Source organism: Chionomys nivalis, chromosome 4 (assembly GCF_950005125.1).
Source record: "Chionomys nivalis chromosome 4, mChiNiv1.1, whole genome shotgun sequence".
Taxonomy (NCBI): domain Eukaryota; kingdom Metazoa; phylum Chordata; class Mammalia; order Rodentia; family Cricetidae; genus Chionomys; species Chionomys nivalis.
The window spans coordinates 78533431-78547549 of NC_080089.1; the positions used below are offsets into that span (position 1 = coordinate 78533431).

The window sequence follows — 14119 nt, forward strand, 5'->3', positions numbered from 1 at the left end:
CACAGACTCAGATGGTAAACAATGAATTACCACTCACTAGCTGTTCACAGACTCAGACGGTAAACAATAAATTACCACTTATTAGTTGTTCACAGACTCAGACGGTAAACAATAAATTACCACTTATTAGTTGCTCGCAGACTTGTCTTGCAACTGCTCTCATCATGTTCTGGGAAGCAATGTCTCCCTGGGTAATTAAATTTAAAAAAAAAATAAAATATTATTTCTATAATTTTGGATGTCAACATTTAACTCTTGAAATAAAATTAAATTAAATTTTAAGAAATACATACCCTATCACCTTTTTCTCCTTTTAACCCAGATTGGCCCTAAAACACAGGAATGTCACACCTTAGAAACAGGAAGATAGGGGCTAAAAGAGCAGTTCTCAACCTGTGGGTCATGACCCCTTTGGGATCAAATGACCCTTTCACGGAGGTCGTCTAAAAATGTCAGCCAGCACAGGTATTTACATTACAATCATAACAGTAGCAGAATTACAGTTGTGAAGTAGCAATGAAACTAATTTGATGATTGGGGGCCACCACAGCATGAGGAACTGTATTAAAGGCTCACAGCAGAACTAGCAAGGCTGAGAGCCACTGGTCTAAAGTGATGCATAGACAGAAATGACAACAGAGAGGCCAGAGCCCATCATCTGATAAGTCAGCAAAATGATGGGCTCTAATCTAATTAATCTATCTAATTCTTGCTCCAGCTAATCTTTGTGAATTGAATAGGGGAAAAAAAGTGTTTTTCTTTCTTAATTGTCTCACATCCAAACAACCACATAATCTTTATCATGCTCAATCAGAAGCCCCTCCCTGTCCAGGAGAGAGCCTTTGAGGGCAGGAACTTCCTATCTTTCAGTAGCATCTTTTCAAACTGCCATTACAAAAGAAACATCCAAGTCGTTAACAAATCTGATGTTGGAATACTATTCCAGCCAAACCAACTTGGACCGTTTCTATGGAAACCATTGTAGTTCAAATCAAGGCCTAGTGTAACTATTCCAATATCCTCTTAACTGACCTCTCTATTTCCTGCTTTTGTTCTTAATAGCCTATTCTCAATACAGATACAAGAATGGTATTTTTAAAGAAAAATTAGATTTTCTCACTTCACATGAGTTTCAAATAAATACATACTGGATTAGAATCGTGCTAATGCAAAATTAAGCATGAAGTGTATGGCGTCCAATGGTTATTACAAATACTTGTGGGAATTTTAGAAACTCCAAATTCAATGGGAAGGTACTAATTTGAAAGCACATGATAGGTATAATGATATTGCAATACTTATTTCTAACTAAACAGAAGAGTGAGAGAGAGCTAAATCAGACAGAAACTGAGAAAGGACCACATTAGAAAAAGTAAAATAAGCAACTCAAGTTCAGCTTCTTATTTATTTGTTTGTGCTAAGTGTTGAGCCCACGGCCCTGCACATGGGAGACAAGCACCCCCTCCGTCTAGCACATAATTTTGTTTGCACACGCACATTTGTGGTGAGGGCATTTGAATATACATATGTCGGTGCATGTGTGCCATGCCATGGCGTACGTGTGGAGATCTGAGGACAGCCTCGGGTGTTCATCCTCAACTTCCATAGTATTTGAGATGAAGTCTCTTTGCTGCTTTTCCCCTGTGGGTGCCAGATACCTAGCCTGAGCCCTTCCGGGGATTCTCCCATTTCTTCCTCCCGTCTCTCTGTGGGAACACTGGGATAACAGATACTCATACATGTCCAGTTTTTTATAAATGTTCTGGAGATTCAAACTTAGACCCTCATGTTTGCATAGCTGGCGTTTTTACCCACTAAGCCATCTCCTTAGGTTCCAGTAAACACTTTTAACACTGGTCTGATGCTTCAACATCCTCAGCTATGGAGCAAGAAACAAATGGTGCAGCTAAGCAGTGTTGTCCGCCAAAGGGTTAACATACATAAACTAAGGAAGTAGGCGCCCTGCACTCCGATCATGTATTTTTATGCCTTAAACAGCATACCACTTATAAATATAAAGAGTGATTTTGCTGACCCAGCTCTGAAGCTCTGAGTGTTTATGCAGTGCAGAAATATGTGTCTTGGCTCATACTCCCTTCCTCCTTTTAAAGAAACCCAATGACCACAGTTCTCATCCCAGGAAATTATAGCAACCCAGCAGGGGGAAAAAAAGTCTTTAGAACTATTCCCAAGTCAAATCCATGGGTTTATCATTGTTTCAGCAAGGTTCCAAACACATTTATGATTGAGATAACCTAAATATGCCCAAGCCTTGGAGTTCTCATTATCTGTGTCCACAAGAGAACAGAAGTCAGTAAACACGCAAGGCATCTACTTACTGGTCTGCCATGGTCTCCAGGTTTCCCTGGTTTTCCACTTGGCCCTGTGGCTCCTGGAGAACCAGGTGTTCCCTACAATCACAGACCAAGAAAGGCAATGTTAGGGTGAGGAAAAATCCTAGTCACAGTAACTAAAGAACTGCAGCCAGGTTTAAAAACTTGTAAAAGAAGCAGACTATCATTACACGGTAAGGAAAAGGACAACCACATTTTGAGGTAACATGAAGGGGGGTAAGTCTTGGCATTTTGGTCTGCACTGTATCTTGAATCCAATGAAAGAATACATGCACACGTATAACCAGCTTCACAATCTTTGGACTACAACCCCAGTAATTGGATACAGTGCATATCTACAGAAGGAAACTCCTGAATTTTTAGCTTATTTCTGAAACAAAAAATAAGAATAAAAGCTCCAAAAGACAGGGATGGAAACTTTGGCTAGAGAGGGATTAAAAAGGTGGCTGGGTTTATCATGGTTTGGCCGCACTTCTGATGTTCGCAGAGGAATCTAGAAATCACTTCTTCCTCAGGGACATTCCCCGGGCTCCAAGTCTCTCTAGCCTATCATCGCTCTTCAACCCAGAGAAACCACAAGAATTTCTCCCTGATGCTTTTAAGTCAACTTTCAGGCATTTCCGCCATATATCTACTGGGCTATTTATCATATAATATCTAATACATCTTGTTCTAAAACCATTTCCATTAAATGGAATCGTAAGATTTTTAAAATAGTTCTCTGTCAATTTATGCAAAAAAAATTGAATTCTGCAGTAAACACTTAGATTTAATATTTAAACCTGAAAACATATGTATTAAAGATAAATAATAAAATCATTTAAACATATGTTCCAGAATCTCCGAATCCTGCCACACAGACAGGGGCACAGCCACTGTCTCCATCCCACTGTGACCTAACCTATGGGCTAAGAAGCTTCAGAATCTCTTATCTTCAGTATTTTCTCCATAAATAATAAGAAGACCCTTTAAGTTGTAGATAAAACCTACTTCCCCAGAATGACTGATGGTTACTCATTAATAATGCCCTCAACATTTAAACGTCACAAGCTTCAGAATCACGAGGTAACCATTGAGGTCCCGAACATAACCACTCAACACAGAGGAAAATCACGAGACTAACCAGCTAGTGGCCAAGTCAGTCTAAGATTTTTCTAAAACATAACTTAATTAAGCATCTGTATTTGACATATCTGCTTTTTCTAGCACATTTTGATTTATTAAAAAAAAAAACAAAGCCAAATAGCTCATGTAACAATATACTCTAGAGCACAGATGGAGGGTAACTCAAACCATGTTTTCGCAAAATTGGAACAAAGGCAAAGGAGATTGGGGACCAGGTGAAGACCATTTAACCCGCTCGGCTCTTACCGGTGGCCCGGGTGGGCCTCTCGGTCCCATTGCACCATCCTTTCCAGTGAAACCCTAGGTAAGAATGAAATCACAATTACAGATTAGGAAGAAAATGAACACGTAAAATGAAGCTGACTAGACCATTAAGAGTGAATGGGAAATACGAAGGACTGAGTACAGTTTGGTGTTTGGTAGATAAGCTTTCAACACGAAGACCATTTCAAAACAACTCATTTCAACTTACATTACACTGTTACAGAGCAATTAGTTCCTATGCTCATTAATTTGTGTAGTTACACATAAAACCATTTTAAATGCCAAACTAATCTTTGTTAAATAAGGCAGATTCTGGCTTTTACTTCCGTAAGACTGTAAAGAGAGGCGAAGAGAGATTGACTCTGTCTACTAAGCAGTTGCTCTCTGAGAGGGAAAAAACTGTATTAACTGCCCTACACCCTAAGAGAAAAGGAAGTTTTCCATTCTCACAACCAGCATTAAACTCTCTCCCTTCTTCCACAGAGCCAAGCAGTGTCAGCGTGAGCATCAAGGAAAGGGCAGGGTGCACCTCCCTGCAGGGCTGCCCTTTGGCTCCCGTGTCCAAGCTGATGAGCTCCTTCTCTCTGTACGGTGCCAAATGACCTCTGCCCGGAGTGAGTCACCCTGCTACCTAGTCTGCTTTCATTCCCAAGAACAGATCTCTGAACCCCAGCCGAGGACGTCTGAGTCAGCCTTCTGTTTATGGTTGCTGCATTCCTCCGTCAGAAATGATTTTTCTCCCATTTTCTGCAGAGAGTAAGAATGATCAGGACCAGGCATGGTGGCTCCATGCCTGTAATTCCAGCATTTAGGAAGCTGAGACAGAAGGGTGGCTGCGAGTTCTGGGCCAGTCTGGCTTTGAAAAATCGAGCATAAAAGAATAATTATTTTGTCCATGATTATTCAGCATCCATATTCCTTAGTCTACTGACTTCACAACAGCAGAAACTTAAAGGGTTTTATTTAAGGGAATTTTAGAAATACTCCATATCCAGAAAACATATATTTTCAGAAACTCAAAGGGATAAACTTTCAGACTGCTCTCTGAAGGAGCGAGGCCAGCTTAACACAAACCAGATTCTGAGTCTATCTGATACAAAACCAACATTACTTCTGAGAGCCACTTAAGAAACAAAAATGTTCCAGTAGCTTTGCTGAGATGGTCGGAATGACATTCGTTCCATATAAACATAGCCAACTGCTACCTAGTATGCTTTTTCTCATTCTTTAGTGAGTATGATGTTTTTAACAATCTAGTCGTGCTTGGACTTTGAAGGAACATATCTAAATTGAGGAGAGGGGATTTAGTCTGATAGTCTTTAAAGGGGCTATCTTGAGGCACCTGCAGACCTCCGTTCTTCAACTTCTACTTTCACTTCTTGTTGCAGGCCTGCAGCTGTTATGCTCATCCATGTGACAGTGTTGAAGAGACTAGCAATCATTTAATATAAATATGTATACCAGATACAAATGCCTGGGGTTCTTCTGTTGTTTCTCCTTTGTCACATGCCCTGCTATTCCTGCAGAACCTTAATCCTTAGCTTCACTCTCCTGCTTCCATATCAAAGCCTGTTCCTTTCTTATTTTGTTGGCCAAGATCCCCCTACCCAGTCTCTCTCGCTGTCTGAAATTGTTTGTGGCCTGTTCCCTCTGTGCACCTGTTTTTGGCCCCAGAGGCAGTACTGAGAAATAGGTAGGGAGACGGAGCTGTGGAAGAAGGGGGGAACGAGTTCTTGAAATCTTTCTTCATTTTTATCCCAGGAGACCAGAATAGACTCACCACAATGTTGATCCCAGATTATAGTGTCAGAGACAAAAGGCACAGGTTCCCTCAGTCTTTCGAGAAACAGTGCTCTAGAGAACACCACCCGCTATTCTGAGATGTCTTGGTGAACCATTGCTCCCAGAGTGACACATCCTTACCAGCAATTACTCACAGATATTAAGGTTAGCAAATCACAGACTTACTGACAGCTGGTACAGCACTAACCCTTCCAGAGAAGCTGATAGTAGCAGTTTAGCCTGACTGATCCAGTGCAGACAGCCCTCACACTGTTGTTTAAACCATAAAATGATAAAAAGTAGCAAGATTTGTGGGCTTTGAGGAATTTAACATCTCTAAATTCCTCTTACTAAAGCAATTTTGGTCTCTTCTTGAAAGAAATGTTTCCATAGCATTGGTGAATGAAGCATAAATGTCATGTTCACAAGGTTACCAATTAGCCTGTCCCAGAACAGAATGGCTTTCCTACCTTGTGTTTACCTTGAGTCAAGAGCAAATTTGAATGCTGCTGCAAATAAAGTCCCTACTGAATACCAGCTCTCTGCACTGGCGTCAATCTCAGAAGGGACACTTGTCTTCTAAGAGTGTAGAGTTCCTCAGGACTTCAAAGACAATGCTATGAAAGCTAAGGCTACTCTCCAACTTATATAAAATCTATCTCATGATAAAGATTTTAATTTCAAAAACTAAAACAACTCCTAAGTTTCATTAATATTTTCCTAATCAGTTAAATATGATTTACTGGGCTCTGAGTCTAATACAACTTAAAAATTCTCAAAATTAAAATTTCAAATACTTCCCCCAAAGTCCCATCAATTTGTTTAAGGGAACTCATGGTAGTCCTGATGCTGGATACTGATACCAGTTTGAAGCCTTCCACAAGATATGTGAATTCCACATCTCCAGCAGTGCAAACAGGACTGTGGGGATTCTGTAATTAATGCAGATGTGTGGCCCAAAACTTACTCTGTCTCCTGGTGGTCCCATTGGTCCTGGTGGGCCAGGTAATCCTGGGGTTCCCTGCACAAAGGGGAGAAAGCAATTAGTGCACAGTAAAATACTGCATGTGTACAAAGTGATGATTAACATTCTCCAAAAATGTTTGAAGAAAAAGAAGAAGGAAGGAAGGAAGGAAGGAAGGAAGGAAGGAAGGAAGGAAGGAAGGAAGGAAGGGAAAGAAAGAAAAAAAGAAAGAAAGAAGGAAGGAAGAAGGAAGGAAGGAAGGAAGGAAGAAAGAAAGAAGAAAGAAAGAAAGAAAGAAAGAAAGAAAGAAAGAAAGAAAGAAAGAAAGAAAGAAAGACACAGTTGGGAGGGGGCTCTGAAAAGAAATAGAAGATCATAGCCAAACACAGCACCAGGCATACAGACATCAGTCAGCAAGGCAGAATCTGAATTAAACACTGTACCCTTGAGCTCTAAGAACAGAGAAATGCGGGTCCAGTGAAACACACATGCAGTCGTACGCTTCACTACTTCACTTTTTTCACCTTTTTAAATTAAAATTCCTTTTTCATATAATATATTCTGATCATGTTTTTCTCTCCATCCAGCTCCTCCCATTTCCACCTCACCCACCAAACTCTACAGCCTCTCTCTCTGTCTTTCTCTGTCTGTTTCTCTGTCTGTCTCTCTGTCTCATCTGTCTCTGTCTGTCTGTCTGTCTCTCTCTCTCTCAAACAAACAAACATTTGCAACACTCAAAGACAACTTTTCAAACAGTCCATGAGAACTCACAGTCCGGCCGGGAAGCCCTGGCTCTCCTGCGTCACCTTTCATTCCCTGGCGACCCTAGAGGGGGCAGCAAGAAGATGGTTCTCAGAGATTATGGAGATTAAGTTTAAAGGAAGAAATTAGTCACTTATGGACTTTTATCCATTTATTATTCCAGTGTAAAGGTTCAGAGATGAGCACATAGGTCTGTTTTAAGGAAGATGAATAAACCAGTTATTATTATTATTATTATTATCATCATTAATCACTCACTTCCTCCAGTAAATGCCATTCTGTACTTTCTACTTTACATTATAAGATGCTATTATATAATTACATGATTATATATCTAACAAAAGTGATATGTGCATTAATTTTAGGAAGTTTTTGAGAGATCAAGTAAGTAGAACAAATTTTTCTGCAGTTATTTATTGCATATTCCATTTACATATCTAAAATAATTTTCATTTACTACAGAAAGCCTTTATGCCTACCTGTTCTCCTGGAATGGAGAGTCCATTAGGTCCCTGGGGGCCTGGAGGACCCTGAGGGCCTGGGGGACCTGTATCTCCACGGGGACCTGGAGGCCCCTAAAATATAGGAGGAAAAGAGAGAGGGGAAGGAGGGGAGAACGGTGATGTAATACCCTCCAGTAGGAACATTTAGACATTTCTTCATAGCCTGAAAGCATCACCACTTAGTCTTCATAAACATTTTGGAAATACATACCTATAGATATATAATTCTTTATAGAATGAAAGAATGTGTTGATGTCATTCTTTCATTCCCTTTACTACACATTTAAAAAATAGAATGTGCAGTGAATTCACAAGAATACTTAGATTTCAATAAAAGTCCTTAAAGTAGACTTTTTAAAGTGAAAAGCATTATATAATACATAGTGTATTCATAGATTTCCAAGATCTCAAAGTTCAAATTTCGTTAGATTTAATCTTTAATAATTGCTCCCTATATCTGAAACCAAGGATAGTGATATACCTTGGGGCACACTAAACTAAGGTCAAATACCTCCTTCACAGAAACTTAAACAACCACACTTCAACATACTGATGAACATTTGGAGTATTAAAATGTACTTACAACTGCCCCGTTGATGCCCCTTTCACCTCTGGGACCTTTCGCACCAGGTCCTCCCTAAAACACATAAAAAGAACACATTTTGGTGTGAGCATAAGGAAAATAAAAATGGATATATAAAAATAACAGTTAATACTTTCACAGTTATTAAAATGACTTAATATTTATTAAAATAAATATTTTATTCCATAAAATAAAATATTAAAAATAATAAAGTAAAACTCTCATATTACAGCTGGTGTGCAGCAGTGTGACTAATCGCTTGCCTAGCATGTGCAAAGCCCTGGTTTGAGGCCCCTCATGGCTAAGAAATAAATTTGTGTCATACAAACACACAGGAAAATAGAATTTCAAAACTTTTCACATTCTTTGTTTCTTCCTGTTATACTTATATCAGTAGAATAAAAAGAAAAATGCATTTGAGAATTATATGAATTATATTCTCAAGGGAAAATAACCAAAAGAATTATATTGATCGAGGAAAATATCCTAATCTCTCTGGACCTCAGAGCATGTACTTAAGAAACAAGAATTCAAAGCCAACAAGCAAAGCCAAAGTAAATATAATAATGACTTCAGAAAATGGTACCTCAAAACTGGAGGGAAAAAAAACCTGAAAAGTATCTGTCAGATCCAAGTTATATGCCAAGTACGTATCAAACTAATGATACTAATTCCAGTGACATTTGAATCTGTTTATTAAAACTTGCTTGTAACTAACCTAAAATAAGTTATTTACCATAAGCCAAGAATAACATGGGTTGGTGTTCTTGGTATCTTTGAGTTGCTCCCATAACAATAACTTATTGTCTTAAGTCAAAGAAATTAGAGCAATCACTTTTATTCCTCAATGCGGCTCAAGTCGGCTCAACCCAAAATTGAGGAGTACACACTGATTGATCAATGTTCTCTACCATAATTGTAGTCTTCAGTGTTTCACTTTGCATTTTCTTAGTCTCCCATCCCCACTGCATAGTATCCAGTCATAGACTCTCCACTCAAGTTATTCCAAAACTCTAGAACTTTCTCCCAACACTTAGACTATGACCATATGTTTGAGTTGTCGTCTTCATGTATCATGTTCATGGTGTGTCCATGTCAAGTTCATATGTCTAGGTTCTAAGTACATTGTTCTTGACCAGCTTTCCAAACCATGGCTCTATTCCATTCATGCAAGAAACTTTCAGGAAATGTAAGACTTTCCAAGTTCTTGAATTTACAAATGGAAACCCAAGCTTGTGTTTTTAAGAGAAAAGTCTTAAAGAGTGCCAATGTTATTAACCCTGGGCAGATATAGAAATGGGCCAAGCACTAGAACCAAATTATCTTTCTAAAAGAAATAATTCTTATTACACTCATGGCACATGAGTAGAAGTCAGAGGACTACTTGCAGAAGTTGGTTCTTTTATTTCACCTTGGGGTCCCAGGAATAAAACACAGGTCATTAGGCTTGGCAGTAAGGACATTTATCCACTGACTCATCTTGACAGCTCCCAAATTTTCTTTTTGATTTACTTCACTTCAGATCTCAAAATCTATTTTAAAGATGGCTAGAAGTTTAGCATATTTTATCCACCAAGAACCCAAATGGAAAAATAGCAAAGATCCAAAGATCCCCCTCCAAAAAGGTTTCAAAACTAAACAATAATGCTCTAAGTGACTATTTTGGTCTCCTTACTGCGGGGCCTGGAGGGCCTGGAGGTCCAACGCTGTCCTGTGTACATGTGCAAGCATTCGGAAGAGCGGGGCATTTTGCTTCATCTCTCTGAAATGTTGAAAAGATTATTTGCAGATAAATTTAGAGAGGAGTGACAGGTGACATCCTATCCACTAACCCTATTTGCATACAGGAGAATCTGTTTCCCAACTGGAAGAACTGGCTGCTAGTTATCATTGCTTATAAATGGTCTAACAGAACCTTCTCTGGTCCTCTGAGTTTTATTTGAGCAAACCCCACACATAATAATGTTCGCAAGATTAGCAGGACAACTGACCATTTAAACCAATTTTCTTTAATCCCTGTTACAGAAATGCTACCAATCTTAAACACCAACTCCATTTAATTCAGAAAAACTAAAATTAAAAAGCAAAGCTTTTTGTCTTCCTCTATCATCCACATAGTGTTTTCTCACTTCACTGGGACCTCTGCTAAACACTCTTATCACCAAAAGTTGATGGCACCTGCCATCACTCCCCCTCACTTCTCCTTGACTTGGTTTTCTTCCTAGGTCCCCCACTATGCAGCATCACACAGGTATCTGGGGGTATTTGTTCCAGGACCTCCTGAGAATACCAAGACCTAAGGATACTAAAATCCCTCTTATAAAATGCTTCAGTTTTCACATGTAGCCTAAGTACATCCCCCTGCATATATCAGATCATGTCTAGATTACTTAGTACAGCGGAAGTGCTATGAATAGCTGGAACCTTATGCTACCTAGAAAATAATGGCAAGAAAAATAAATGTCTGTGTGAAGTTGGTAAGTATCTGTTAGGAAAACATTAGAGAAAAAAATAATGTTTATAAGTTCAATAGATACGGTCTTTTTTTATATTTCCAGTCTGTATTTGGTTGAACCCACAGCTAAGAAGCCCAGAGTCAGGGAGAACCAATGTATCTACTTATTAATTTCTCTCATTGCTGTTCACAGATACTCATTTTTACTGCTACAACCCTAGCATATTGAGGGGTTGATGGATTATAACAAATGTTCACTAAATATTTAATAGTAACATTTACCTAGCAGATGTATGCAGCTGTGCCTGCCAAAGCGTCATCTCACCAACAATGAACTTTAACCAGTACCACCTATACATAACACAGGCACACACATATGTATGTATGTATGAATGAATGAATGTATGTATGTATGTATGTACTTAGTAATCCAGAAAATTAACAGCTTATTCAGTAAACGGCTGTTACGCAGTAGGAGGTCTGCAGTAAGTAGGTTTATCAAACACATTGGCTCAGCACGACCTTCCTGGCTGTTGCTGAGAGAATTTCCAGATATGGTCTTGTGCATGCCTCGCCTTGGTGAAGGATCACATGAGCCCTGGTCTGAGCAGTGGCAGCTAAAAAGCACACACACGTTGCACATCTCTGGGCTCCAATCTAGAACTGCAGCTGCTGAGTGCTATTTCCTGTCCCAGGCTATTTGCATCATAAGGGTTCCTTCTTGGGGGACAAACAAAGCCAGGACAGGACTTACTCACCCGAGAGGGAATATCACAGCATCTGTCTCTGCTGGTCCACACTGGGCTGCAGACAATGTCAAAGCTCTGGATCTGGAACTGCAAACAACCAACAGCCACATCAGCTAAGCATGCAGGAAGACACTCTAAACATTTTAATCTTGCCAACTTCAGGCAGAGTCTGTCTAGAGCTTACACTCCTGAGAACACTGTTACGCTTCTGTGTGGTGAGGGAAAGCAGGAAATGTGGGCCTAAAAGAGATAGTAATGGGAACTGCGTCTACCCAGATCCTATTCCAGATTCACTTGCTGAAAAGAAATGTTTGAGTGAAGGATTTAAGAACATTAGTTTCTGTGTTTAAATTAATTTGAATACTATACACGTTTAAATCAATCTTTAAAGATGTGTCTTTGTAGAAAAGAAATATTAAAGAAACTTTCACCTTATTCTATAGTTGATGACCTTTGCTTTAGAAATTTTTGGCTAGAAATTGACCAATAGTTTTTACGGCCCTCAGATGAACTAGTTAAGTGAGGCACATGCCATCTCTCCTTTTAGAATTTAAGACAGAACTGTTTACACGCAAAGAAAAAGGCTGTCTATACACAACCATTCCTTTAAAGATCTGCTAGTTGTTTCCTCCTTGCAGCGTGAAGGTACTGTGCACGCTATTGGAGGAGAAAAGACATTGACATTTCCCCCAGCCATCAACCTCACAAACTACAATACCAACCTGTCAAGCACATCACCAACTGTTCTCTGTCAGGATCTGAGACCTGCTCCACCAGAGGGAATTCAACTATAAACCCAGCCAAAATACCCTTGACTGAGGTGGTCTTAATTCTTCAATTGTGATGGTACTACTCTGCCATCTAAATATTTATAGGCAAACATGATCCCCAACCATAATCAGAGAAGCTTCTCTTTGCAGTGAAGGCAGAGATACATGGCTGCTGAAGATGCTAAGAACACACGGTCGTGAGTGCTCAGCCCTGAGCAGGACATTTATGCCACGCTCTCTATGGCCCCGATTATGCCCCCACCCCACCCCATGGCCCAGGAAAGAATGTCCTATCTGGGAGATAGGGAGAAGAGTTATGAGAAGCTGTCTTCTGAGCACTACACAGCCAAGGAAACCATCTTACTGTCACTATGGTTGCTTGTAATGGGCCAATTGGGGATCAGCCAGGGGTTCATGAGGCCCCACTTCTCCCAATTAACCATTAGTAATTGATAAATTCTGGGAGAAAGGAAGACAGCATCTTCAGTTATGTAACTACTGATGAGCCCACCAGATACCAAAGGACAGCTCTAAATCTATGGTCACATGGCCAATCTTGTTTAAACTCAGTGGGTCTCAAAAGGGGAGGGGATCAGGAATAAAAATATCTGATAATAGCTTTATTTAAATATCAAAGCCAATATTCATCAAAATGTTGGGTCTATCATAATTCTATTAAATTTATACTAATTGTTCCCATACGATAGCCAAAAAAACTTATCCTGTCTACAGAAGAAAACTAAAATAATGACATTCAAAAATAATAATAACAGAAGACAAAACTGTTAGCTTCTAGGACAATGTTTATTGGTTGACATTTAGGATGTCTAATGAGCCTGGGAGAGTGAAAGTTTGAGACTTAAGTCTCCATTTCTGGATCACAGTGTGAATAAAGGCCGTGTGCTTGCCTTCAATCCAAGGCAATGAAAGTTGAGATCGGGCGTCAATTGGCTGCACTGCCATGGCAATCGTTCTAAGACAGGAACAGTTATTGGCCGTGGAGGCTTCATGTCCCACTTGCACAAATTCAGCTTAATAATTATTTTGAAATCATGAACTCTTGCGACCTCACTGGATATTTAAGCATTTATTTGCCTTGTTTCTTTCCAGCTTGATCCTATTTTAAGAGATTTCATGGTGTCTCTTGAAGCCTGAGTACCTCATTTTGACTTCAGTAGTAAAAAAAGTACATTATCGTGTTCTCTTGGTAGCAAGTTCTCTGAGTGTAATTTTTCCACACCTTCAAACTGACTAATAAATGTGACAGTTTAAAACGCACTGAGGGAAATAAATAAAATTCAGAGAGATTTAGAAAACACCACATCAATCTTATTTACTAAAAGGCACTAAACATCAAAAATACCAAAATGTGTTACTTACTGTCGCTGACTTCTTCTCCCCTTTAAGAAGTTTTCCAAGAATTTCATAGCCATCAGTTGTGATATTTCCAGCTTCCTTAATATCTTTTTCTACAATTTCATAGCAGTCAATATAAATCTTAACACTTTTTGAAGTCACTACAATATGGACCTAAAAAGACAATTTCCATTATGAAATTTCTCTCAAAAAATAAGCTGATATTTGCATACTTTATATTACATTCTTTATAACTATTTCTTAAACCACTTCTTTCCAAGTCAAAAGTCTTGGGTTAAAAATCCAAGAACCTGGGTTTCAAATGATGTCCTAGGAAATGGTACTGGCCACTCACTGCATTTCAAAGTCTGTCACCAGTGTACACAGGTTTCGTTTCATAAATTCCCAACAGAGAGGATGTAGTAGATGAAGTAGAGCTTGTAAACAGTAAA

The 14119-nt window shown here is 39.2% G+C and overlaps 1 protein-coding gene across 4 annotated transcripts in view; it reads right to left on the reverse strand.

Annotated features, from left to right (window-relative positions):
* Col12a1 (collagen type XII alpha 1 chain) overlaps positions 1 to 14119 on the reverse strand; it is a 106227-nt gene that overhangs the window by 6531 nt on the left and 85577 nt on the right. For all 4 annotated transcript variants that reach the window (XR_009056979.1, XM_057766552.1, XM_057766555.1 and 1 more), the window contains 11 exons: positions 13692 to 13841; positions 11551 to 11628; positions 10013 to 10099; positions 8338 to 8391; positions 7731 to 7826; positions 7261 to 7314; positions 6493 to 6546; positions 3726 to 3779; positions 2340 to 2411; positions 294 to 329; positions 121 to 187 (listed from right to left, as the gene is read on the reverse strand). Coding sequence is in view for 3 of the 4 variants with exons in the window: in XM_057766552.1 (XP_057622535.1) it covers positions 121 to 187; positions 294 to 329; positions 2340 to 2411; positions 3726 to 3779; positions 6493 to 6546; positions 7261 to 7314; positions 7731 to 7826; positions 8338 to 8391; positions 10013 to 10099; positions 11551 to 11628; positions 13692 to 13841 (802 nt within the window). In the remaining variant the exon portion in view is untranslated. The remainder of the gene's footprint in view (positions 1 to 120; positions 188 to 293; positions 330 to 2339; positions 2412 to 3725; positions 3780 to 6492; positions 6547 to 7260; positions 7315 to 7730; positions 7827 to 8337; positions 8392 to 10012; positions 10100 to 11550; positions 11629 to 13691; positions 13842 to 14119) is intronic.